At 43.3% G+C, this 27,879-nt stretch overlaps 1 protein-coding gene across 9 annotated transcripts in view; it reads right to left on the bottom strand.

Annotated features, from left to right (window-relative positions):
• LOC116941609 (receptor-type tyrosine-protein phosphatase kappa-like) overlaps positions 1–27,879 on the bottom strand; it is a 135,322-nt gene that overhangs the window by 94,670 nt on the left and 12,773 nt on the right. For all 9 annotated transcript variants that reach the window (XM_032952820.2, XM_032952824.2, XM_032952822.2 and 6 more), the window contains exons 2-7: positions 18,581–18,706; positions 10,676–10,953; positions 9,526–9,607; positions 9,283–9,398; positions 8,053–8,227; positions 1,075–1,374 (exon numbers count right to left, since the gene is read on the bottom strand). In XM_032952820.2, coding sequence (XP_032808711.2) covers positions 1,075–1,374; positions 8,053–8,227; positions 9,283–9,398; positions 9,526–9,607; positions 10,676–10,953; positions 18,581–18,706 — 1,077 coding nt within the window. The remainder of the gene's footprint in view (positions 1–1,074; positions 1,375–8,052; positions 8,228–9,282; positions 9,399–9,525; positions 9,608–10,675; positions 10,954–18,580; positions 18,707–27,879) is intronic.

Genomic DNA, 27,879 nt, shown 5'->3' with positions numbered 1-27,879 from the left:
TATTTCCCTCAGGCTGAGGGTGACTCCCACAATCCTATAAACCATTTAGTGCCCTATGTGGCACAGTCGTCATTCAATGCATAAAGTATCACCCCCTCTAAAACGGCTACGCATGTTATGTATGTTTCGCACCGTGCGTAGCCAACCGTGGCAATCAGAGGTGCGTAACCTCCGCATCACACCAGAGAAAGTGGAACGTTAAGGTGCCCCGGTGTCATGGACCGAATTATATATATTTATTAACAATATATAAATTAACTCGGAAACGACTTAATTGGGAGAGAAAAAAGACACACACGATAACATTGCCCCTCTAGTACTAGACCCATGCCCAGTGCCCACATGTTTTTGCCACGCACAGGGACAGCTGACAGCAGGAGTACAGTGCAACGAGTTACTGGGGCATCTTTTGTTGGTCGGTGAGTACAAGCGCCCAGGAGGCCAACAATGCCTAGCAGCCAGCGGCAAACAGCACCATTAACGTTTGGAATAGACGGTTGAGTTCGTGCGTTCCTTAAGTTCAGCAAGGTCATGGGAAATTGGGTAGAGAGACGAGCGATGAAAACAGGAGGTGGTTGAACACAGCGCAGGATGAGACGACACAGTCGGTCTGGTTGGCCGAGTCCACGACACGGGCGCAAGAATCGATGAAGTGGAGTTCACGGAACAGTAGCCCATGGAACAAGGGAAGAGCGACGCAAGCGCCCCCTAGACACTAAAAATACGACCCAGCTGGCTCGGTGGTAGAGTGGGCAACTCGCGATAAGAAAAGCTGCGGATTTCAAATCTTGGTTGGGGGTTGACTCAGCCCACCATCCCTCTGGAGTTGATAAAAATGAGTACCCCTCTAAGCGGTATTCAACATTGGTTGTCCTGTGGATAAATTCAACCACGATGCCCGAGCGGCGTGGCACTTCCACCACTGGCTCGGGACTGTGCACAGGAGACAAGCGCCTGCCTCGGGTGCTCATTTGTGGAGGGAATCGCTTGGACCTCTTTGACTTCACAGTAAAAACAAATCCTCATCCTTAAATCCTCAACAGCGGTGGGGGTGGGGGGCAGTATACCGCCTACCGGCGCACTTGGTCCTGGCGAGGAGGGGTGGCCCCGACTTGCCCGTGCCACCCTCGCCCGGCCTCGTGAGCAGCACGCGCACCTCGTAGCGCGTGTCCGGATCCAGGTGCCACAGTTTGTACGTGGCGGCGTTCACGGCGTGCGTCTCGGCCCAGCCGCCGACGGAGGCTGGCAGTCGGTACTCCACCTCGCGCAGCACCACGGGGCCGTCACCCGCGATGGAGTTGGCATTGAGCTGCACCAGCAGGTAGGTGGCTCCGGCTCCCACCAGCTGCGGGGGAGCCACGGGCGTAGGTGGCTCTGAACGTGCAAAAGGGAAGATTGACAACATCAAGGGAACTAGACGTTTTCCCAAAGCACTCGTTGATTCGCTTGGCGCAGGTGGAGGCATGCGTTTCCTGCAGGAGGCATGGGCTAACGCTGCTGAGGTACAAACCAACACCACGTGCCTGGCTCCAACTCCATTTCTATTTTATACAGACACAGCCTGCAATATTGCTTGTACTATATTACTTCTGCGGGCGAAAGTAAATAAAAGGTAAAGCTATAAATCCTGATGGTATTTTTGCTCACACACCACTGGTGGTAGAAAAGGCCTACCCACTAGACGGAGCGCTAGAGAGGCCCGAGAGAGGGCACTTGGACGTTTTGGTGGTACACCGGTGCAGCATAACGCACCGGTCCTCATGAAACAGTCTAAAACATTTGTGTTAATTGACATTCGTCTTTCGATTGCTTCGACATCGCGAGAACTGATTTTGTTGCACCCTGCAAGATTGCGAATCGCGGGGAAAAAAAGTAATGGTGAAAAATTTGCTTTTTTTTTGTCATGCTACGTGCCGGTGTACCGCCAATATGTGAATGTGCAGTCTAATTTTCCAATCAGGTTAGACGTCTTGGCAGACGTGGGTGCACCCACACTCTACTCCATCACACGTAATCCATGAATCGACTGTGTTGGTACCTATTGATACAACCACGTGTACAGACGGGAGGGGATCTAAGAATCTTGCCCATTGTTTCCCTTTGCCGCTCCGGGAGATCGAATCGATGACATCTGGAATGCAAGTCAAGCGTGCTAACCATTACACCATGGTGGTATCCCATGTGTATTGCTACTTGTGTATATCTCCATCCGTATTCCTCAGAAATTAACGTTCGTTATCAGAACTTGGGTTGAATGGGTAGAAAGGGAGCGATAGCATTTACCGTTTCATCAGATGTATTGGCAAATAGTTTTTGGGCAAGCCACGGCCGCATTTTGCTGCATTAATAGACTAAAAACAAACTAAACTGAAAGTTACATTTAAAAAAAACCCCACGAACATTGAAAATTAATGCTGCATTAAATGGAGAAACAATATATATAATGTGGCATTTCGAGCAGCCCTTTCTGCATAGCACAAGGGCCCTCCTCCATAGTTCTATCGAAGACCATTGGCCAATACGTTGCCAATTATATATATTTCCTTTTAAAGGAAGCATTATTGATAAATGTTGTTGAGTTTCTTGTTATTTGTGCTTGTGTAAAAACTGCCAACGCAGTATCCCAAAATAATTTGAGAGTAATGTCATTACGTTTCGGTGGCCAATATATTCTGCTGTTAAAATAAAAAATAAACACATTGCATGGTTGTTATGGGGTGCCTTCCTCAGACTTCATGGTGAGCACAATGCTAAATGTCACACACGTTTGTGGCATGAGAACATTTCCTGCCGATACAGAACCTGAACAGGCACTGTGCGCCGGAGAAAAAGGATGAGGGTTCAAGATGAAGTTCACGCTTATTGACTTGAGGTCGCTTAAATATCAAGAGGTGTGCATTCATTGGTATCACACCAACATGACCTACTTAGACACCTGATTATAATCATTAAACTTACTCCACATGCACAGTTAATAAAAGTCAGACAGAAATCTAAAAACTGTAATCAGATAATGAATGACGTTTTAACACATTAAAATATGCAAAATCCACTATACGGTAATTGCAATGCGCACTTCAGCAATGCGCACTTCAGAAAATGGGACTTGATTAGGTGGAGGTAAGTAATGTCGCAATGCACAAGGAAGAGTTCACACAATAGTTATATTTTGTGTAACAATTGAGTGGCACTATTAAACATAAATCTTACATTCACTTGTCCAGATGAAGGGCAAATACATAATTTAACATCGTAATTAAATGTGTATTTATCAAATGCACCACAGGGGTAAAGTATAATTAAGTTTAATATAACATACCTAGCAAGATTGGATGTTTTAATTAGTAAAGGTAAAGATCGCTAAGAGGCATTGGAAGGCCTTCATCTAAAAGTGAATTGACAAAGGTGTCGTCCATTACTTATTTATTCCATTATATAAATGTAAATAATGACAAATAAACTGTATTGAATTGAAAAGGTCTTAGTGTGATATAAACACGGTCTACTACGTTGAGCTATCCAGTTGCTGTGATATTTGCATGGTTGTGGGCACTTGTGGCAAACTTTGTTGTTATGAAACCAGGACAAATACTCGCATGCAAGACAAGAAAATCAATGGACTCCAAAGGTTAATCAAATAGTTGAAATAACTATAAACTGCATTATAAGTTTGAAAGGCTAACTTTTTACTATATTTTTTCAAAATAATTACCACCTCAACAGCAGTGGATTTATTGAATTATTAAATAAAATATGCTCACTTTTTTTTTTAAACGAAAACTTTCAACGAAAAATGCCCCCAACTTTTCAACAGCTCTCAGATATATCCTTGAAGAACTATGGGAAGAAGAAGAACCCTACGCAAATGAAGTAAAAGTCAGCGTGGCTTACGGAAACTGTCAACGCGCGCAAACGTTCAGCAAGTGGCAAGGAACAGATGTGAACGAGTCATATCTTCCGTTACGTCTGTCGCCATTGCCAGGCGAGCCTCGCTAAAACACCGACAGAACAGGATAAGAGGAGAGGCGGACAGAGCACAAAAAAAACAATCAGAGCATCGATCGAGCATTCACCCTGGGAAACAACTAGGGGCTGATGGGATTTTCAAGTCCCACCTGGTGAATAATAGAGAAGGCTCCTGCTCTACTCCGTCAACCACCTCTGTGCAAATGTAAATTGTCCTGAGGATTGATGATGCCCCACCGAGTAACATAAATGCCTGGTGCAGCGCTTCCCCTTTCAGCAAATTTCATTTGCGATGTGGGGGGGGGGGGGGGAGGATTTGTTTTAAGAGAGACCGTTATCTTTGTGAAGGTACAAATCCTCATAATGTCAGAGGAGTAAGACACGATGAATCAGGAACCGTGGAGACGAGCAGAAATTTGTTTTCGGAAATTATTTATAACCGTGATATATGAAGGGATAATCATGGATAATGGATGATAGTTGATAATTATTGCAATAAATTATCATGATAATGATGCCTTTAAATGCTTTTATATGTTTCAATAATTATATGCTCAATAAATTAAGGTATCAATTTACATTATGTGCATAAAACAAAACTTCAAATGCAAATATACATATACAGTACAGGTCTCATTGCTACTGAAGCATTTTCAAATATGTGCTTCCATAATTATTGAAATTAAATCATCTTACTTTATATTCGAAAAAAAGCAAGCACTGTAACTCATGGCTCTGGAAGCCATTTGGCGGGATTTTAAATGAGAAACAGTGCAACATATTCTGGGAAAAGGTCAACACGGTGATTTTAGGAATTATCTGCTCAATGTCATCGTGGAGATGGTAGTTTATGGCATTGGAAAAAAACACCAACATGAAAATACATAGTGAGCGATACCCACGGTTGTACATTTCAACATGTTTCACCACACTGGTCGGTGTGTGTTGGTGAAGATATGAAACTGATTTGAAGAATTACAAACCCGTTAGCCTCTTATCACACATTTATGAACTGTTCACGAAGATCACAGAGGACAAAGAATAAAGGTCAATTTAGAGGGCAGACAACCAGAAGAGCAATCTGGAGTTTGAGAAAGGGTTTTCTACCATCAACTGCCTACATGTTATCAATCAGATTCTAGAAAAGACAAATAAATACAAATTACCATCATCCATATATTTTTGTAGACAATGAAAAGTATTTTGGTCAGGGGAAACCCATGAAGTCGTCCAAGCTCTCACAAAGCAAGGCTTTAATAAACATATACATCAAAATTAGCTAAACCATTTATACAAAATAATAAATATACAAATCACAGTGAAGTCAAGCAAGGAGATAGACTGTCACCAATATTATTCACAGAGAACCGTGAAGATATGTAAATATATATATTATCGGAGAAATAAAGTCATACAAATTTACTCTGTCAGAACCTCTGATGACTTTGCCGTTATAATGCCCAAATAATAATGAACTACAGCAACTGATTAAATAACTAAACAAACAAGGCTGAAAAGTGGGACTAAAGAAAAAATGAGCAAAATAAAAGTCAGGTACACAAGGTTAATGAATAAAAGGAAATCATTTTGGGAGGGACACAACTGTAAAACACAACAGAGTATTTATATCGAGCACAATTGTTGAAGGCAGACTGGCATCAACATGCTCTAATAAGCAAGTGATCGACAGCAGGATTTTAAGACAGAAGCTCCAAATATTTGTCGATACACACTTTGGCATTAAAAAGAAAAAAATTATAATCGGTAACGTTTCGAGCAATGGCCCTTCTTCATAGCACATTCAGTAGGATGGAGTGTTTTTGAGAAATGAAAATCAACTTGCTTATGTCTTTTTCATTTAAAACACTACTGCAGCTCTTTTGCAGTGTTGATATGTTTGCTCCGTCGAGTCAAACCATTAATTATTCAGGATAGAAGGGGGATTAGAGGGCTTTCATGTCGTATACAACATGTTTTGGGATTATTTAATTATAGATGCTGAGTTTTAGCAGTGGTTAAGGCAATGCCATTACCTAAAGCACTGCTAAGTCAGTTTAAAGTATAACTCATATAATTAGTTAACTGACTGTCAGTTAAATTTTGATTTAAAGCTTTTGTGACTGCAGTAATTCATATTCTTAGCTCTTTCGGTAAAGTCAAGTTGAAGGGAAAACAATAAAATAATAAAATATATATAAAAACAATAAAAATTCTCACGACGTTTCGACCATAACACAAACGGTCATCATCAGGTGTGAAAACCAACGGCAAGAAACATTTGAAAGAAGTGGCAGTCCGCATTTATTTATTTATTTTTAAACAGTGCAGTTATTTATATAACAAAAACCGTTAGCACCACGGGCAGCGATTTGGCAGTTTGTTTAGAAGGACGAGTCCATCTATGTTCTGAAAAGAGGAGGGGGAGACGAAAATTTAATGAATGCTGTCTGAAAGCCACCGTAAGCGTGAACAATCAATTAAGAGCTGAAATGGTTTATCAAATCCTTCCAATGATTGCTAAGCCGTGATCTGGTTCCGTCTGTAAAAGATGTGATTCCGGACATACAGTACCCTGGTGTCTACAAACTAAGTTGCCTCTGTGGTAGTAGTTACATTGGAGAAACCAAACGCCATGTCTTGGACCGCATTCGTGAACACAAAGCAGACCTTAAACACGGTAGGACCAACACCTCAGCCGTGGCAGATCATTGTTATAATTCAGTAGGCTCACATGACATTGACTTATCCAAGACAGAGGTTCCTTGTAAGCCATCTGGCTACCATGAGAGATTCGTTCATGAGGCTATCCACATATACAAGCACAGAGACAATTTCAACCGAGAAGATGGATTCTGGCTTAGCAATCATTGGAAGGATTTGAGAAACCATTTCAGCTCTTAATTGATTGTTCACGCTTACGGTGGCTTTCAGACAGCATACATTCATTTTTCGTCTCCCCCCTCCTCTTTTCAGAAAATAGATGGACTCGTCCTTCTAAACAAACTGCCAAATCGCTGCCCGTGGTGCTAACGTTTTTATATAAATAAATACAAACATAGTTTAAAAATAAATAAATGCAAACCGCCACTTCTTTCAAATGTTTATTGCCGTTGGTTTTCACACCTGATGATGACCGTTTGTGTTATGGTCGAAACGTCGTGAGAATTTTTATTGTTTTATATATATTTTATTATTTTATTGTTTTCCCTTCAACGTGACTTTACCGAAAGAGTTAAGAATATGTAGAGGACGTGTAGGTTGCCAGTTAGTGTTAACAAAGGGCAGCTATAGCACGCACTGATGTAACAATATCTTTAAAATAATTAAGTATTATACTTGATTCAGTAAAATTCGCAAAAATTGCATAATGTCCAATGTTTTGACATTCTGATGGGCTGTCCAAAAAAAGTATACATAGAGAAAAATGCCAAGTTCAAATGTAGTTGCAAGCAGACATGCCTGCGTACTCCAAGTGCAGGTTCTTTTTAAATGAATTGAGAACGGGTTTACTGACACATTGCATTGAGGACTAAACTGTTGCATTTCCCTTCCGTGCATGTTAAAGAACAACATTTAAACAAGGGCAAAGTCAGTCAAATAAAATGACAGTGGCTTGGAAATATGTTCAAAATAAAGCCACGTGTAAGTCATACGATTTTACTTACTGTACTTTAGAGTAAGTTACTTGCAAACCAAAATGCACCCAATGATAATGGAATTGATGTGTTGTTCGCATGTGCTCGATTAATTGTTGAAATATTTGCTTTAAATGATCGACACATTAATCAGTGCATAATCTGCAGTTATTTCTGAGAAATGACCAAGAGGTATCACCTTTTAATAACACATCTTGCCGATAATTTCTGCCACTTCACCAGCACTGAATCAAGAAAGCATAACTCTGCTGATGAGAGAGAGAGAGACACTGCATTTTGAAACCGCTCCAGAGTTTGCTTGTCTGAACCAACGCTGCTGAAACTATACACTCCCAGAAGGCCAATGGGTCATCGGGTTGGGTGAAAAAAAACTTGCAGAGACAGATAGACGATTCTTACGCAACAAACACTAATGATTTGGTTGCGTTACCTTTCACAATGAGCTGTGCAAAGTTGGACACCCCTGCGCCGTCAGCCGAGCCCGTGACGCAACGGTAAATGTCGGCGTGCGAGCGTGCGGCGTACGGCACACCGAAGGACGCCGCGAATCTTCTGTGGTTCACCAACTTCGTTCCGCTCACGGGGATGTCCTGCCCATTGCTCCTCTATAACGAAGCACATGGGAGGTTACGTATTTGCGTCAAACAAAAAAATCAGCGCAGGGGGATAATAATCAGCACAGTTATCCACTACACAAAAAAAACTTATCTGAATATAAAGATGAAATGAGTCGCCAACAACGGCATTTGTTGTGGGGCGGGGGGGGCGGGGGGTAGGGGGGTTTGGAGCTTTTTCTCATTCTATAAACTGCACACTGAGTGCATTTCCATTAACCAGCAGATGTCGATATACCGTGCACAGCAGACATGTTGACGGTTTTCAAAATAAACTACCTCATTGGAGTGGTTTATTTTGGTCAGTGTGTTTAATGGCCAATTCTCGTAGTATGGGGAGCAGGGGGGGGGGGAACAAAGGGGCTGCTTTGCTTCTGATAGAAAACATTGACACATGGGAGGCACGATGGAATTCATTTCATGACACGGTTCACTGTCCATGTCAGATTTGGGGGTAAGAGTGCGAACACCGCTTTGAATGCTCTGTCAATGCAATGAGATGAGGAATATCGAGCAAAGCCCTTTCCCACACGCGATATCTCCCTTCTTATCAACGCTACATATTGACTCGAGATAATTGATGCAAATTTCTGCCAGACACACGCTCAAATTTATTTAACACTGTGCATGCTGCCTATTGGGTTTTGCAAGTAGCAGGTGGGCCAAGTTAAGGGATGCTGTATATTGACTAGCGCCAGTTAATATAAAACACATCGGTTACAAGTTCTGCATGACTGAAGGCCCCCGCATACTGTATACAGCAGTGCTGAATGTGCTGCAGGCACAGGTCAATTCAGCTAAATTCCCTTGCTGGTCAGCCTGGTGAGAAGATAAAGTGCAACCCCCATGCCTGGATCCCCATCACAATCAATTTGGAAGTACACTTACTGTACTTTAGAGTCATAGTTTCACTGCTGGTACTCACAGACGTAATGCTTGGCATTCCGCCTGCGACACCACGTTCGCCCCTTTGATGACAACCGTCGTTATACACGGGCAACTCATTTCTAGACGTGTAAAAAATATATATATATTCACATAGTTACCTGCAACCAGAGGAGTTCATTGGTGAGAGCCTTCCCTGTGGCAATGCACTGGAAGGTGGCGTTCTGTCCGGCGTTCACTTCTACGCTGCCCAGTCGAAGGAAATGAGGAGCTTTGTCTGCCAAGTGCAAAAATAACAAGTTTCAAACGTGACAAATGCATCCGCTGTACGTTGTTGAAATCTGCGTATTCATTCAGAAGTGTCCACATTTGTGATTGTATCACCGTCTTCGTTCCTTACTTACTGCATGGATAGCTATGGACTTGCACATCATCGATAGCTATGTAACCCAGTTCAACACCAGAAGAGACCGCTTCAAATATCACCTGCAGACATGGAACAAAATGTGACAAATGAGCATCGATTTTTTTTTTCCTCTGCCTCTGTGACCAAACGCTCACTTGCATGCGCACCAACTGCAGCAACATCAATATATGTACTGTATTAAGCAATGTACAAAATACACCATCACTCTTCTGATCTTCACTAACACACCTGGCCTCTCAGAAATGGGGGGGGGGGGTGGGGGGAGGGGAAAAAAAACCTCAGACTCATCTTTGGAATTGGTCTAAGACATTTTTTGTTGAGACCTACCTCATGAGTGTGAAATGCATTTTTTATTTAGACCGCTAACCCAAGAGTGGCAGAGTGGCTCATCCTGTGACTTAATGATATTGGAACTTTTCATCTTCACACCTCGGCTTGTCTTTAATGAGTCAATTCCATTTCTACAAATATCATGGCGACATTGTGCACATCAACGTTTTCTGGTCTCCATTTACCATTTCCAAAAATGTATTCTTCAAGTATGTGTCTGCATGTACATTAAAGCACGGATATGCTGTTCTCAAATGTCTTACACCACCCCCTTTTCCGTATATTTATATCACTGTTAATTTTACACGTCACAAATACACTCAGAATGTTGCTCGTCAGCGGTTTGATTCAATCTCACGGTGTGGCAGTTCTTAAATTCCCCCGCCCCCCATCCCCATCTCTGTCTATCCAGAAATACAAATGGGGTAGCAACACAGGTAGTCCATCAGCAGACTGCATTCGAGTGTTGATATTCCCACCTCTTCCATGGCATTTGGGCAGAGTAGCAGAATAGGTCAAATACTCTCTGGAGGGGGCTATCTATAGCTCCGTCTCATAGACGCCCGATGCCAGATGTGGTGCGAGCAAGGAATTCCAGGGCTGCACCTTTACCCCTACCTTATAAACACTCAGTTTAAGTGCTTAACAATAATAATGAAGTCCAATTTTCCCCCTTCATCGGGCCCTGTCCCCGACCCCCGCCCTCCCCATTTTGCTATCGGCTCGCGTTGAGTTGCAACATAAAAAAAATAACAATGAGAATCTAATATCACACAGGTAAGAATATCGCATCTCACCTGATAGCTATTTGGCCAGAAAGTGCTGATGGCCAGCTCGGCACGTGCCCAGCGGCGGCCCATGCTCTCGCTGGCGTTCCAGATGGGGTTGGCGAGGGGCCCCCCGTTGACAGCCACGTAAACGTTGAGGGTCCCGGGGCTGAGGCGGCCGGGCGCCGAGAGGTGGTAGTGGAAATCCAGGCAGTGCGTGTCGTTCTTCTTGATCTGTGGCAGACGCAGGGTGGCCCACTGCCCCGGCACGCGGTCGGACGTGTTCGCCAGCATGTACGTGTCCACGTCTGAAGACGAAAGGGGGGACCGTCGCAGGCGGGCGGCAGGGTTAAACGCGGACGCGGGGACAAGTTCGACTCGGTGACCGACGCGTTCCCAGCAGCGACGCGGCAGGCCGGAAGGGGAGAATGCGTGTCGGCGTGCTTCATTTGAGATGCTGGCACAACACGGGGATGCGTTTGTCATTTGATGAGATGCTCTTGGCCTTGGGAATGAGTTATTTTATTGTTTCCCTTCTACGTGACTTTACCGAAAGAACCAAGAATATGAATCCCTGCAGTCACGAAAGCTTTAAATCAAAATTTTGACATGTTGCGAAGTCAATCATTATCACGTCAACGGTGAAATTACGTCGGTGTTAAAATGCCCCATTGCAAATAAACATGGTGTGTATTGTTAAAAGGCTCAAACCCTAGCAGTAATCAAAGCACACACGTGTAGCAGAAATGTCATTAAAAGAGTATACGCGCAAGGGAGTGAGGCTGCAGAGCTGTCCAACGGTTAATGTTCAATGTTGGAAACATCCGCAGATATGTTATTCAACTTGTGGCATCAGGTGGGCTTACAACTAAAGCGACTTTTATCCAATGGCAAGAATGTGTCAGGAGGTCAAACGAACTCAAACGTTTGATCTTTACATTTTTCATAAACTTTGTGACCCCCCCCCACACACACCTCTCCCCTCTACACACGATCGCCCTCAACCACACCCCCATTCCACCTTTAACCTCTCCACAGCAACCCACATGAGCAGCCAAAACCCAGGAGAATGAGGAATCGATTAGATAGAGCGAGATAAGGAAGAGGGGGGGGGGTAGAGTTTTAACAGGGAGGTAAAAGGTTAAATACAAATAAAACAGCTGTGCACCCCCAACACCCCCCTCGCAATATCACCATCGACGTGCTGATACACGGATCTATCAGTTAAACAATCAAACATACACACACACACACACAAATACATGCGAACAAAAATTCCATAAGAGTGGCACATTGAATGAGATCGCGGCTTGTTAGAGAGACGTGTGACCAAAGAGGAGCGTGTGCAGAACGAGCCTCACATGAGAGCCCTGGGCAATGGACAAATGTGCGCCTACACTGTCTATAAAACATTTAATATGTATTTACGATGCAAATTTATTTTAATGCCCATATATATTCACACGTGAAGGTATGCATAAAGGCTCCCGTTTATTTAATTGCATTTAAATACGTTTCGCTGGGAGGCATTATTACATCATGAACTTTGAGTCAGCAAACAATAAGTACGCGGTTTGACATCACCTGCCTAAGCAACGGATCAATACAAATTACATTTATATTTTACGCAAAGCTAATATTGATTACCCCCTTTCATAGCATAATAAGAATATTGCGATCCCATATACTGCCTATGCTCTTTTGCTAGTGTTTTTTTTTTCATTAAAATTAGTGACAATATAAATGTAAAATACCAAGAAAATATCAATGTGGCTTTTAACTGGACATCACACGATGACATATCTTAAGTTACTGCTCTTTTGTACTTTGCAAAAAGCAACATAAATTATGCAAGCACAAGCAATTGATTTTCTGCTCAGTGAATGCTGAGGAAGTGCTCATCTTTAGTTTACAGCCCTGATGCAGTGGTGAAAATTCCCCATTCCTACGACGAGCATGCATCTACCACCAATGACTTCCCCACAAAGTGGTATTTATTTCATCTACCCCAGAGGGATGATGGCCTGCATCATCCCACCAAGCAAGATTTAAACTCACAACCTATGGTTGAGCCATGAGACTAGGTATATAATGTCATCAGAAATGTGTTTTATTTTCCCAAAAGCTACCAAATGAGCAATCAAAGTGGCCAAAAAAAGGCAATATGTACCAATTAAATTTAAAAAAAGTTATTCACATACGGTAATCACATTTTGTTTCGACAAAGTAGAATTATTAAAAAAATGCTGACCGCTGGCAGTGCTATATATCTAAACAAGTCTCCAAATTACTGCAGCCAAACGTGTTTATTGCACACGATGAGCCATTTGGAAAACTATAAAGGCCTTATTGAAGACATCGCTGGTGCATTTTGTGATACTGTACGTTTTTATTTCCTGAAACATATTATCTTATACGCCCCCAATAAAGAACGAAATAAACAGATGAAATTAAATAACGAGCTCACAATTAAAGCAAGCAAATAAGCAATACAAATGTATGAATATGTAAATGAGGTGCACCGCAAAGGTTATAATTTGAGGCTTGTCCTTCAGTGGCGCAAATAGTTTCCCCTTAGACGGCGGTAACCCCGTTACAAATTAGGTTGCCACAGAGCTCAAATAAGTGTCCTCCGTCTGCCTTCAGAGAGCACCACTCACACAGGGGCCGATATCCCACCGGGTATACAAAACATCTCTCTGGGCCCAAGGGGTTAAATCAATATCGGGAAGTCAGTTCAGCATAATAAATCTGCACTTCAGTTGGATCGTTGGTATATATATCAAAAAAGTGCTCCATTACACTTGATTTTGAAGGGACTTTTTAGTTTTCTTCATTCGGGCAGCGGACTAAATTAAGTCCGCTGCCCTCACACGCTCTCGTGTGAAATCGGGCTCAGGCATGTCGAGTGAAACGTAGCAGGGCATTCGTGTTTGAGATGGCAAACAAACGCCAACCATGAACCTTCGGGGTGCACACAAATCAAAAGGAAATTGCAACATGGTAAGATTTCTTTTCTTTTTTGTGCTAGCCACTCTGCAAGCATTATGCGCTAAAGAATACAGTGCAATATTGCTAATGCTGCTGTACGTTACAACTCGAGCATGCCTTTGAATCATTTTTTTTTTCCCTGTGACTCACCACAATGTTCCCAGAGTGTAATAGATGATGCATTTTAATTAAGAACATTTATTTTGTTTTGATTGCGTGTGCATTAAATGTAGCTGATTAATGCGACTGTTTATCATTTTGCAAACCAGAAGATGCACGTTAGTATTTTGCCGTTCATGAAAAAAATACTGATAGAAATACAACAAAAATCACAACACGGCATTACTGGACACTGCGCATTACAGGCTGTGAGAAAATATTGATCTTGCTATCGACAACTAACCCAATATTGGCGTCGGGTTTATTTGTATTGTGATGTTATTTGGTCACCGTATTTCATAATATTGACTCTTGTAAACCAAATCCATGCGGTAATTTAAGACCAATACATGAAATGTCAATACATATATTTGCATGCTATGTTTTTTTTTACAAAAATTGTTTCACATGAAACAATTAACAATGGTCATTATTCGGTAAGAACCATAATTTGCCCATTCTAATCATGCATCATGCGAGTAATTAAATAATAGTAAAATATATGCGTATAAATGTACAACCTATAATAGCAATCAATCCATACAAATGGCTAGGCGGCTCGCAATCAGAAGGATGCAAGTTAAAATCCTGGTTTTGGGAGGTTGACTTGTGCCTATCATCCTGCCATGGTCAAATAAAATGAGTGGCAATTTCTGGGGAAGTCAACAGCGGCCGTCCTTTGGAGAGAATCAAACCCACCGTAGGAATGTGTAATTTCCCCCAATGTTGCAGGGCTGTAAAAAAAAATAGATGTCCATTGCCCCGATGCTCATCACTTGGACTACTGAATAACAATCACATTTGAGTAAAATAAACAACACAGCATAACTCAACACAATTCATTTCCAGTTTATTGACGTGCACTTAAAAGGCAGCACGATTAAGACACCCACGTGTAACGCATCAAATTCTGGAATGTTAACTGTAAGATATACACGCACGTAGCGCACGGACATATAAATGGGTTAAAGTGCCTTTGGGAGAACACAAACAGCAATGGATTAAGCGTATACAACCAAGAAAACTGGGTTAAATAAAGAGCTCATTGATTTAGTATTAGGACATCCTTTATTGGAGTTTGACCTGGCTCAGAGTTGAGCTTGGATATGCATGTGGAGGCTTTCAAATGAGATTCACATCACAGTACAGAACTCATTGAGAAGGATATTGCAACCTACTCCACACTGTTGCATGAAATATATATACAGATTCTGAACAGCGTGCGTAATAGATATTTCATCATCGTCAACGTTTATTATCCACACTGCACCCGCCAGGCGAAACATCTCGAGGCACCAGACCAAAAGGGGCTGTTTTAGATAATTATCCCGTGAGGGAGCACGCGATTGCCAGCCAAATACGGCATGACGTTCAAAAAACAATGGCAGCATGTCGAACGTGCACCGGGACACGAGAACGGACACATCCGACGATCTCGAACCGTGTCTGATCCTACAGTGCAACTCTCCGTCCGTTTTGTCCCATTCAACCTTAACACAACTGGCTGAATGCATCCTACTGTGTCTTACGTGTTAAACTGCGTCTTTCAATTAGACATTCCATGACCCGACTGCGCTCGGGATAATATCGGAGCTTGCCGTTATAAGCGTACAACGTGCATTATGGTAACTGCATTGCACTTTAGGAATGCTAACAGGGCTTTGTTACATGTGACCGTTGATCTAACAACAAGGCACACAACGGTGACAGGAATGTGCTAAACTTTGATGTAGAGCCCTTATTAATGCTGTGGCCCACTCTCCCTGTAGTGCAGTGATAAGCTGCTCCTGATGACAAGGCTCAAGGCAATGAGCATGCACGTATCTCTACAGCTTATCCTATCCCCGGGTTGGCCACAGCCCAGAGCTTCAGCCCTAATGCTTTTCTATGAGAAGGGGCTTGATAAATGCGTTGCATGTTTGCCATGTAATAATCATTCATCATTTATAATTTATCAGTAATCAGCATTTACTTGGCAAGACCACATTATATATTCAATTAAATCAGATTTGGCACGCTGCATGTTTAATATAATTATTTACAAAATTAAGTTCGAAAACATTTCCTCTCTTCCCTCATTTTATTTATATGATTGGGGATATTTTTTTGTTGTTCTTGCACAACTGTCCCCCTTTACGTAGAAAAATATGAAACCAGCTGCGCCGCTTGAACATCTACGGCAATGATGAACATACAATGGGATAACAATGCAATGTAAATAAGCGTTTAGTGAGGAGCACACTTCACAGAAGCAACCTCCAAGCACTGAATACTGATTACGAAGCCGACTCCATAATGGGGAGAGAGGAAAACACACAACGCATTTTCCAACAAATATGCCCATAAACTATGGAAGGACAACATAAAATAAACCGCCTCTGACAAATAAATTGTTCAAACCAATGAGAACAAAAGTGAAAATAATCCCATGAAATACAATAAATCATCACGAATATGATGACGGATATCTAATGCAATTAAAATAATGTTACATGAACAAAACTGCCTTGCAGTTAATATCAAATTATGAGCAGAAGTTAAGTGGCTTTAAATAAAATCTGAACATTCACAGTTATCGTTGAACTTCCACCGGAGCCAGGGATGTGGGGGGTTGGGGGAGGGAGCTGGGATATTGACTCCGACCCTTAGGTTTCCCCCCCACGACGATCCCTACAATAAATGAGAACGCATATTTCTTTTACCATTAAAGAATCATCCACGGCACACTGCCAATGCAACAGAACTACAGATATGTTAAGTAAAAAAAAAGTGGCTCAGCGGATAGACGCTCTAAGTCGAGGTAGTGGGTTACAAAAGCATCATGTGACACGGAACAGGGATTTAAAGTCGTGTTGAACATCTGCGTGTCAAACTAAGCTACCTTGTGTCTTATACCCCCCGGCCAGAGCTCATCCACGCAGAAGACACTGCTTTATGTTCACTTTTAATTAATGGTGGCAAGATGTTAACGACCTCGCCTGGTATACAAGAGGTTATGGGTTCGATCCCGACCCTGGCCCCTGTATGTTTGGAGTTTGCATATTCTCACTGTGGTCGCGTGGAATTTTATCCGGGCCCTCCGGTTTTTCCCTCCACATTTAGGAGCATGCGTTTCGAGTACGATATTTGGCTGCTAAAATGTCCACACGATACGCCTCTTCGTTGAGCTAACATTTGTGGCAAGGTCGCTTCCGAAAAAGGAGCTGTAAAGCTCAGTGGGCCCTTGCCTGGTAAGTAAAAAAAAAGTAATTTCTGCAGCAGTTGCCTCAACCGTGGCTTTCGACCCCCAAACTCCCCCCAATGTTGTTATGCTTCCGCGCTCCCTCCATGGCACATTATGCCGACCCCCCTGGCAAAAAATGGTGGCCTCGCTGCTTGCTTGGCCTTAGCTGCACATAACATCTGATTGCTGAGAGTCAAGGTGGAATGCTTATGGCTCGAGTGACATGGGCAGGGGCCAACTATAATAGCACAACTGCACAGGACTGATCAATATTATTATCCGTGATAGGTCAAAAAAAGGTGATTTTATTTCCATTGCTTGCAAGAAACCTCGGGGAAAAAAAATCACTGCCAACGAAAAACCCTCGTGGCCAAAAGTGTTTTGGCAAAAAAAACATCAATTAACTTCTGTTGTCATAAATAATAATTCGTTTTTTTTCGTATAACGCTTTGTAGAATACTGTCTGCAGTACGAGACATTAAACACCACTGCCAGTGAACACCTGATTTTCCACTACTGTGCTTTGATGAATGAGAGCTACACAATCTGGAGAGGAGGAGTCTCATTAAACATGTGCAAAATGGCACCTTTAAGCACTGCTTCAACTGAACTACGGGAGGGAACTTTTCTGCCAAAGAAGTTCTTAATAATATTGTGCGAGCGCGTGCTCATTATATGCTCCGTGTGCACGTTGTTTACACTTCAGAAGCTCCGGGAATCTTACGTGTTATTTGATGATTCCAGTTCAAGCAGAACTATTATAAGGGTGTCAAGTTCCCGAACGTGTTTTTCCAGTATGTTCATATAAAAACCCAATTCAGTTTCCCTGTGTCCAGCTTTCTATTCTCGAAGTGTGGCGATTACATTGCTGTCAACATGTTTATCCATCTTGTGTTTTTTTTTTCTCATAAAACAATGTGGTACTCTTTTTCTGCACCCATGTTGGGGGGCCTGGTCTACCAGACTGACTGCTTCGACTAATTCATAATGTGTTCAACCACCACACTGCAGGTCACAACACTTCTCGTTCTACTTATTACTGCTCAACTTTGGAATTTCCTCCCTACCCACCCCCCCCCCCCCCCAAGTTATTTAGAACCTTGCTCAATTCAATAAAAGGCATTAACGACTTGCATAGGTTTTTACGGCTGCGCTGTATAGCTTCCCTGATCTATGTTCGGATTGTAGAGCATCTTGCTCGGCATGATGCCCGCGGTTCCACTCTACGTGCTGGCGTCTTCTTCATCGACTCAGTTCTCGAAGATGCTCCCGGCACGTGCAGCAAAACGTCAGACATCGTGCCCGGCAAAACACGTGGCACAATCCGAAATCAAATGAGAGAGCCAAAGGTATTAACTCTCATCTAACAACTCTTTTGGTTTGTTGTTCTTCCTCCGGCACCTCCGAATAGCATGATTGGCTACGAATGGCGCGAACGAAGTTCAGCATAAACACATCTATTACACCTTCAATAGGGCTGCTTGTGGCATTTTGGGCCTTTGGGCCTGTGCTCAGCAACTGTTTATTGAATTTGTCAATGCTGTCGAGGTCAGGGCTCTTACCGGCGTGTGGGATGGCTCCCTCCAACTCGGGAAACTCTCGCGCGTTCACTTGCTCCCAGTCGAAGGTGTCGTCCGTGTCTTGGCGGTATCCACAGGCCCCAAAGTCATCCTCAAATGAACAGCTGCCTGCGATACAGAGAAGGAGCGGAATGGTAAAGGTGGAGCCCCTGCAATTACTTTGGTCACACCACTGCCATCTGTGACCACAACCTCCAGGAGTGTACGGGTGGCCAATCTGTAAGAGACCAAGAGCCAACAAGTATCCATGAATTCTGCAATGAGCCAAGTGTGTGTGTGTATATATAGGCAGTTGTAGCACAGCATGGGAGACATTAATTATCCCTTGCTACTGTGATAGTCTGTGCTACGTTATGCCCCTTTCGATAGAGCCACATGTGGTGGATTAAAGAGTCGTGTGTGGCCAATTGGCCACAGCCTCCATCAGAAGCTCTTGCGAGCCTCGACGGAGAGTCTTTGGCTTATTCTTCCACGCTGCCCAGACATCTTGGAAAAAGTGGGAGTGCCCAATCCCACCACATATAACTGGCAATCAACTGTAGTGTACACATTGACGGTATACTGCTGAGTGGACAGTGGTGCGGGGGGGGGGGGTGATTTAAGAAACCTGCTTTTGTTTAAGCTGCCATGAACTGGCAACCTCTGGATTAGCACGTCCAGTGTGATAACCATAATACCTCTGCAGAATCCCAAGGAGAATAAACAAATGCCACAAACTGGGCCAGGAAGTGAGAAGAGATCGTATCTGATTTTACGTGGGGCTAGGGAGCATTGAGATGGGAATCCTATTGTTTGTGTTTCATCCACGCCAATGACGTCGTCTCATTTCAATTCACACCTCGGATTAGCACGGTTGGCTACATACGGTGCGAAATAAGTTAAACGTACATCCGTACAGAGTAAAAGCACACGTACATCCGTACAGACCACTTTCTGTTTCAGGCCACTCTTCTCTGCAAGGTATAGGCACAAAGGCTCGCGGTGGTAGGGCGAATTTGCCACTATTCTCGAGTGGCATCTCTTGCTCCATGTAAGGTTTCGCATAATAGGATGAATCATTGTGCCGTTAGAATATGATTTTACACAGACGATTTGGGGTACTGGAATGATAGTGAGTAAACGGATAGGAGACGTTTCCCTAGTATTTACCTTTGGGGGGTAGGTTGGGGCGGGCGGTCTACTAAAGTGCTTGCTGAAAAGTGATATTCGAGGTGTCATACTAGTTGGACCAAGGAGGCAGGGAACGAACAAGGCATGTGCGATATGCGGTCTGTTCTTTGCTCACACTAAGGCTGTAGCCATGTAAATGTTTAACCTTGCACCTGTGCGTAATCTCCAATGATTATGACGCTCGAATAAAATAGTTTTCTTTTTTGTCTCTCTTTCTCTGTCTAGCTTTCATTAATAATGCAATACATTCAAATGCAAATACAGTGCAATTCGCATTGCAAACAAGTGAACCTTGCCAATAAGTAACAAATCATTAATTGCAATTCAAGGTTACGTAATGAACATTTGCATTGTATCACTGCTCTTGATTAACATAACAATAATAAAGTCCCCATTGTGTACAGTGAATAGGCTACTCCCAAGTTAATTTAAATTGTGTTCTTTTGCAAAATAGTTTTGTTCAATTCGCCTTCATGCATACAGCATGTCCGTTGTAGTCGTAGAAATTTATAAGAAAACTTTACACTTTTCCACAAGAAAAATAAATTTTGCTTCCAAATTTTTTTTATATTCAATTTGTCATGGAGATGGCTGAAATGTCAGCTGTGCTTCCATGTCACTCGGAGACAATGAGACACCACTAGCTTCACTGCCACTCACGCCACCCCATCAGATGCACGCAACGAAACAACCTTAAAATGGTGACTCCAACGCCTCGAGGAAGAAGATTCAGAAGCATTTTTTTTATAGATTTTTGGAAGCATGTATTTTTGTCGAAGGAGGTAATAAGTGAATAAAGTAACTCGATACACTATCCAGCCAACCGCTAATGCATCTCGACTCGAAAGGATGGTATCAGCCCACATATCTTGATTGTGCATTCAACCCTGTAAAAGCATATGCACATCTGAGTGCCAGACGTCACCCATATGAGGAAATGGTCCTAAAAGACCTGCGTCTATTTGCTGTGTGGCCAAAGCACATTCCACTGAGCTAAATTTGAACAAATGTTCGGAGAGCTTGGTGAGCTCACATCAGGTAATATTCAATGCTGTATAAGTATATCAGATTGAGTCAGCATGTGCATTTTTAAGCAATGGGGCAGACAACGTCGCGTCAGCTCATAAATAGTATATTTTTTACTTGTTTCGGTGAAACCACCTTGTCGTGGTAACTTATGATTCATGAAATCATAGTTTTATATAAATATACACACACAGAAACACATATCGCACCCACACACATGCTGACAAACATACACACTCACATAAACACAGACCTAACAAGAGCCTACAGCTGTCCTTTCACTATATATGTGCTCTGTACATTTAAAACAATACGCTATTTGACTCTAGGCAATGTTTTAACAAGAGAGCACTCCTTGTCCCGCAAGGCAAAGATCTAACAAGCCACTAGAGACACAGCAGTTTCCCATTTGTTGGCCAACTCATTTCCACAAATCCTACTGAGGCACATGACTTTTCTATTGCCACGCACCTCAGAGTAGAATAACAAGGTCCAACCCATGCACACACACTCTCTCGGCTATGCACCGCATGCACGTGTCAAATTGTAGCAGCTTTACACCTGTGCTTCTGCAGTCCCAGTGAGACCCAGCTAAAGCATGTTGGGCAGGGACTTTTTGAAGGGCTGGTGTAATGCCATTTTAAACAACAATAATGAATAAATGTTTTAAGTAATTATAGGAATGGCGTTTAGCTATCTTGGATGCAGTTTTTTTTTTCCACGTTGAAACCTATTAGCCTCAGATTTGCAAGTTATCTGCGATAGAGTTTACCTCGTCCTAATGACAAATCTGCTGGCCAAAACAACTGTGCTATCTTATCTTTCTTCATCAGCGCATGTTGATTCTCCCCACTAAGTAGAGTGTATGTTCACTTAAAAGGTCACGGAGGAGAGGATATGCAGCCACTTCCTTATTCACAACAAACGTGACGAAGGAACAACCTGTCCTCAAAACATAAAAGTGAAAAATAGAATTTTCGCTCCCAAGTAGAAAAACTTATGACTGCCAAATTTGCCCGAGCAGATTGTTTTGTCTGTTATGCCTTACTTTTTGCTGCAATCCCGCCGAGAGCTTTACAAGAATAAAACCTCCATCGGGCTATCTTGTGTGTCTAACACCTTCCACACCTAACAGGGTAAAGGTTAATTAAATTGTTTCGGTGGTCAATATTTCATTTGAATCTATTAGCTTCGTGTTGGAAAGAGGACGTCAGGCAAAACAAAAAAAACAAAAAAATAACTCGTTTATTTGTTACTCCGAATGGGGAAAAAGTGACCAGGAAGCATGGAATCTAAGTCATGGCGCTATCGTGGCCCATGGACTTGGCCATCGTCGTTGAAACTCTCACATTGCGAGAGAAAAAAGAAGTACAAAATCACGCCAAAGTAAGCTACATCTGTTCGTTATTCTGAATGCTGACCTAAATAAGTGTGCTTCACTGTGCCCTGTTGAATGTTTCAATGCATCCATTGTTGTACCAGTGAGAGATTGAATGGTTCATTTTAATAGTATTTTTTTTACAGTACGTGTTGCTGGGTTTTTTTTCCTGCAAAAAAGCGTCTCATAATTTAGATAATCACACCTCTTGCGACGCATTTATTTTACTGGAAATAACAGGGGTGTTTTTTTTTTACGAAGTTAAAACCGTCATTTTTGTACCGCACACATTTTAATGTCTTCTTACTCCAACTCAAAAGGTGCAGCCATGCAATACCTTGCTCAGACCACTGTTGATGACAGGGCCTCCCCACCAGAGGGATCTTTAGAGAGCCCCTATTCAGAATATACATTGCCTACTCTTGGAACGCTGGTCAGGCATCCTGGAAGAGGTGGGGGTACCCGCACTTCATCCCACCACACGTGGCACGCCGATCGACCACCCGTGGCGATACCCATTTATATTGGTCAGCGGACAGAGGGCGGGAGAATTTAAGAAACTTGCGCCATTCTTTCAACTGCCGCGCTGAAAGATCGTTCAGGCGACCTCTGGGTGGCAGGTTCCTGCGCGCGAACCATTGCAGCCACGACAGCATGCCCGCATTTAGGAGCTAAGAACACACACGACACACAAACGATAGGGGAACCTCGTTCACAAATTGTCTGCTGATAGCTGCAACGTGACTTAAATGTGCTCACAAACTTTGGTCACGTTAAATGGAGCACTGCGCGACACCCATTTGTCGAACAAGCCAAGCGGACATTTGACTGATGTGATAACATGGGGGGGGGGAGGAGGAAGAGTAGCAACAAGTCACTTTAATTGTAATGGTCAACTGGCAGTGCTGAAGTCTGTAATGGTATCGATTTGGATAACAGCCTTGCCTTTTGTAATTAAGTGACTCAAACATCTGGCGCCATCATTGAGTGTTTTCTTTGCTTGCAGGCATTCCCCGCACACGCAAATGCACGTGCACAGAGAGGAACAGACTCGCACGCATACATGCCCCAAAAACATGCCGTACGACGGGCTGGTCACACAGACAGAGGAGCAATTACCGTATGGCAATAAATCAATGTGAGGATGAAACGCTACAGCATCTGGATGGCCCTTAAAATGCGAGAGAGCGAGAGAGCATGCTGCAGAAAGCGCCGCCAGGACTTTTACATCCTGAACAAAGGGAGCGGAGACAAGTCAGTGGCACAAAACGCCGCTGAGACGCGAGCATGTGCCGCACAAGTGGAGGAGGAGAATTCACTGAACTTTTCAGCGCACTGGACTTGCAATCCGAAGGTTGCCAGTTCGATCTCCCAGCGCAGAAGTCAAAACGATGGTCATTTTTCGTTTAAACAAGCTTGGCTCTCCAACACACCGGTGTGCTGTACTAGTGACGAATTGGCCACGTTCTGTTTACGTGACAACCCTTACTAGTTGGCTGTGTCGGGTGGTGGCGGGTTTAACGACACATTTATACATTTACGCAATCTAACCCCAAAAAAAACTCTATTTTGGATATTGGTCGCGAAAGCCTAACGTGTTAAATCAACGTTTTATTTTATTTTACCAGATAAGACCCAGTGAGCTGTATAGCTCTTTTTCAGAAGCGACCTGGCCACAAATGATAGCTTAACGAAGTGGCTCATCGTTTGTACATTTATAGCAGCCAAGCACGTTGAACAGCCGGAGGATCCGGAGAAACATCCACACGGCCACGGAGAGAGAGAGAGAGACATGCAAACTCCAAATAAATGCCCCCTTCCCCACCTCTGTCCATCCAGCAATGCGAATGGGTTTGCCATATTTAGTCTATGAGCAGGTTGTGTGTGGTGAGTAAAGTACGGGGACTCTCAACTGTTCCAAGACATATTGCCGGCAAAAATACCCTCCAGAGAGGCTCCCTTGAGACCCCTCGAGTGGAGGACCTTCTGCCAGCAGTGGCGTGAGCCAGCAATTGCAGGGATGTAACTTAATCTTTTTTACGATTAATTTTCTGACTACAGAGTGGGTAGTTAGGTGGATGGGAGGAGAGCGGTTACGCAGATAATGATCGTTGCTCAAAAAACATACTGCGTGTCTTATTCGTGAAAAAGGAAATCTAAAATAAATCCAACGCGTTTCAATGTGTTGTCTGAGACTACGGTGCAAAACACATGGCCACTATTTCACAAAACAAATGCTGACCAAGGCCAATTGAAATTCTTCAATAGCCTAAGATATACCGAGCACCCATGTGATTTCTTTCGGTGCAATTTGTGGAAGGGTTTATGGATCAGCAAAACGGTGAAAACAAGGAGCACGGGAACCCCATCCTGTATTTCCACATGAAATGCTGGCTCTCCTGCAATTCCTTCCGTTTCCTCCACGACATCAGGCGGGAAATATAACCTGGTCCAGGGGCATTGAGGTTCACCATCAATCAATCGCTGGAGATAGGGGCCCCACAGCAACGTGGACGGCACACGCTCATCCGCGTGCGACGGACAGACAAAGTGAATATTTGTGACGCCGTGCTTCCTTTGAGGAGCTGCTCTTCTGAGCGAAAGCAATCCGCGGCCTGAAATTATTTTATTTGTACAATGAGTGTACATTTTCAAAGACAGACAGAAACAGCGAGACAGACAAGAGGCGTGTGCCCCCCCCCCCTCTTCTTCAAACAATATTCTACGCACACCTATGCGCAACTGAAAATAAACCCACTTTTACAACACGCATTTTCGTTATACGTTTAACGCAACCTTCATTTATTTTGATAAGACTATAGCAATGAATGCGATGTGATACAGTCTATAGAATTAGCTGAGAAAAAAAGGCACACACACACACACGGCCATTCATAGTTAACAATGGCTTTAAGTCTGGAACACATGTGTTCGTGCGGCACACACTGCATAATATACTTTGCACATTTGCACATGAATGAGCGATGCGGGGTCTCCGCCTGCAGATTTTGATGTTCGTGTTGCATCCGTGCAGCCAACTCTGGACCTCCCTACCAGCCAGGGCAACCGGCCAAGTGGTGGCCCTGGAGGAGCAAGGACGACAGTTGATCACGTCTTTAGGCACTTTAGTTTAATCATCTGGCCTAACACCTAAAGTACATGTGTCATGAGCTTGACCCAGGTCGAAGCTTTATCTGGCTTTGCCAGGTAAATCTTAATGGACGTTCTCAACGGAATGCACGCGTTCACTGCCAAGGCAATAATATGAGCGCAGCACCTCGGCAGACGGCTGATGCTGCTAAATGCTTACCGACTGACATTTTTCTATTTGGCGTGCATGCAACACAGCTTGGACATTTTGCCTGCTCGTGACTGGGGGATTGGATGTAGTTTGCAAGACGCCTCCCTGTTTGTGCCCACAAGTCGTGCCAGTGTTTCCGTTTCGTCAGAATGTTAAATGGATCCGCACGCCACCCTCGGCAATCCAAAGAGAAGGCTAAACGCTGCTTCGGTCTTAAAGCACTTTCGCGTTGCTTTCATAGGAAAGATGAGACAATGTGGTGAACGCATTATGTTAATGATCCATCACGGAACATCTACTTATGTAACATTTCAATGCTCTGTTAACGTTGTTGCATGGTCTAAACGCGACATAATAACTATGATATTCTGACCGCAGGATTCGCTGTTAGCGCGGAAAATTGAATAAATAAGCGGCAGCCACTAACTCTTCACAAAATCGATGGTTGAGGGGAGAAACTGAATCTAGATGGCCACAGAGCATATTCCACTTGTTGACAACAGATGTGCATTAAGTATCCTTGCCAGTATCCTCATCTCAAAGTCAAGGGCCTCATTTTTGTAACCATTGTACACAACGATATACAATCTGCTCACAGAAGGCCCCTTCAGGATCTACATGAATGCGAGTCTGCAGTTTATGGAAAATATAATTTGTGAATTCTGAAAATAATTTTAGGTTTGCCGAATAATTTTTGTAGTGGCTATTTCATGCTACCAATTAAAACAAATTCAAACCACTGTAAATAAATGCTAAGCTTTGTGATACTATCATTATATCAGAAGCAAAGCCATAAGCCACACTGTGCAGCGACTTTCATAGTGCACCTATTTACGTAGATAAGATATCTTAACATACTTCAGTTGAATGAGCACTCTGAGGCATAAATATTAGCGAAGTGAAAACAAATAGAAATTTGGCATTCACTTATATGCTATAACTAGGTTGCAAACCACTGACAAACAATATACCATCTCCATATATATAAAGGCAAAGTTGTGAATGTGTCTGTTCAAAATGTTTAACGTACTTCCCGACATGCAACATACTTGGAATTTGCCATGTGGGTACTTTCCAGACTGTACACCATGCAAAAATTATAAAAATACACTTTTGGGGGGGGGCAGCTCAATAATGCATTTATTTTTTGCACGGCAAGTGAGCTGTGACGTCAAATCTGTCACGTGACCTGGGCATGTGGAAGCGTGACGCATTGTCGTGTAGTGGTTAGTGCGCTGCACTACGAACCCGGCGACCCGAGTTCGAATCCCGCTCACGCCCTCCACCGGTTCCTTCAACCGCTCCTGGGCCTCCCCTAGGTCGACTCAGCCTCAAACGAGTAACTGCTGTGGTGTGTGAACATCGCCACTGGGGAGACAAAGGCGGCCGTGCGTGGTGGATCCAAGTCCCGGGCGAAGCCGGGTAGTACAGCTAGTACTATATATTTTTTAACAAAAAATGGAGATATTGGTAATGCAGTACCTATTATGCATTTTTTTGTTATTGACAACTTAACTGCAGATATTTGACCATTTCGGATTTGAGCAATGACAAGAGCAAAAGCATCTTGTTTACTCCTGAAAATGACGTTACAGGGGGGTCTCAACATCAAAATCATAGCAGACGGCGGGCAGCTTTGGAAAAGCCGCATATAGCATTACTGAGTGCCTGTGAGAATCAAGCACGCTCACCCACTAAGCTATCCAGATTTCCGAGCTAGCGACTACACGTTTCTATCAAAGGTCGCGTACCTTCATTGCATTCCGCATTGCTTATGTGTTTGCAGTATTAATACCACTTGTCTGGTTTTGACCGCACTAACTGTAAGTGTAACCACCATTCCTTTTGTAGGAGTGTTTTGTGCTCGCATAATTGTGTACACCTTAAGACATGTTCGCATTTGCATTCACGCTCTTCCTCCCACATTCTGCCACCCCCATTAACCTGAACCATTTTTCACGCCGTTGTTTTAAGATCCGCACTCGTCCTATGCTCTATCTCAGAAAAAAAATCATCACTCATTCGAATCGAGCAAATACCTCTCTTGTATCCAGCCTCAAGTCGCCTGGCGTTGGATAAATACACTTTGTTTGTACATGTGGCCAGGCGAGCCATAACTGTGGGAGCGTAATTGCCCTCTAATGACTCCTTCCCACGGAATCAGTGCATCACATAGCCCCAAAGTCCCAAACGGAAGCTGGGCCTTTCAATTGCTTGCACGCAAACCCTCTGACGCCCGATTGCATAACCAGGAGGAAGGACACGCATCTGAAACCTTACCGATATCTCACATCATAATGTATCAGCACAGTCAACGGTGTTTATGATATGCTCAGCAAGCACGGTGCCCAAATGTAAGGTGAAAAATTATCAAGGTGAAGCTATGCAATGTCTTGCTCACGCCAC

This window comes from Petromyzon marinus, chromosome 12, assembly GCF_048934315.1.
Source record: "Petromyzon marinus isolate PM22_M1 ecotype Great Lakes invasive population chromosome 12, UKy_Petmar_22M1.pri1.0, whole genome shotgun sequence".
NCBI classification, from domain to species: domain Eukaryota; kingdom Metazoa; phylum Chordata; class Hyperoartia; order Petromyzontiformes; family Petromyzontidae; genus Petromyzon; species Petromyzon marinus.
Note: the sequence above shows the minus strand (reverse complement) of the source record. Positions and strands in the feature narration are given on the sequence as shown.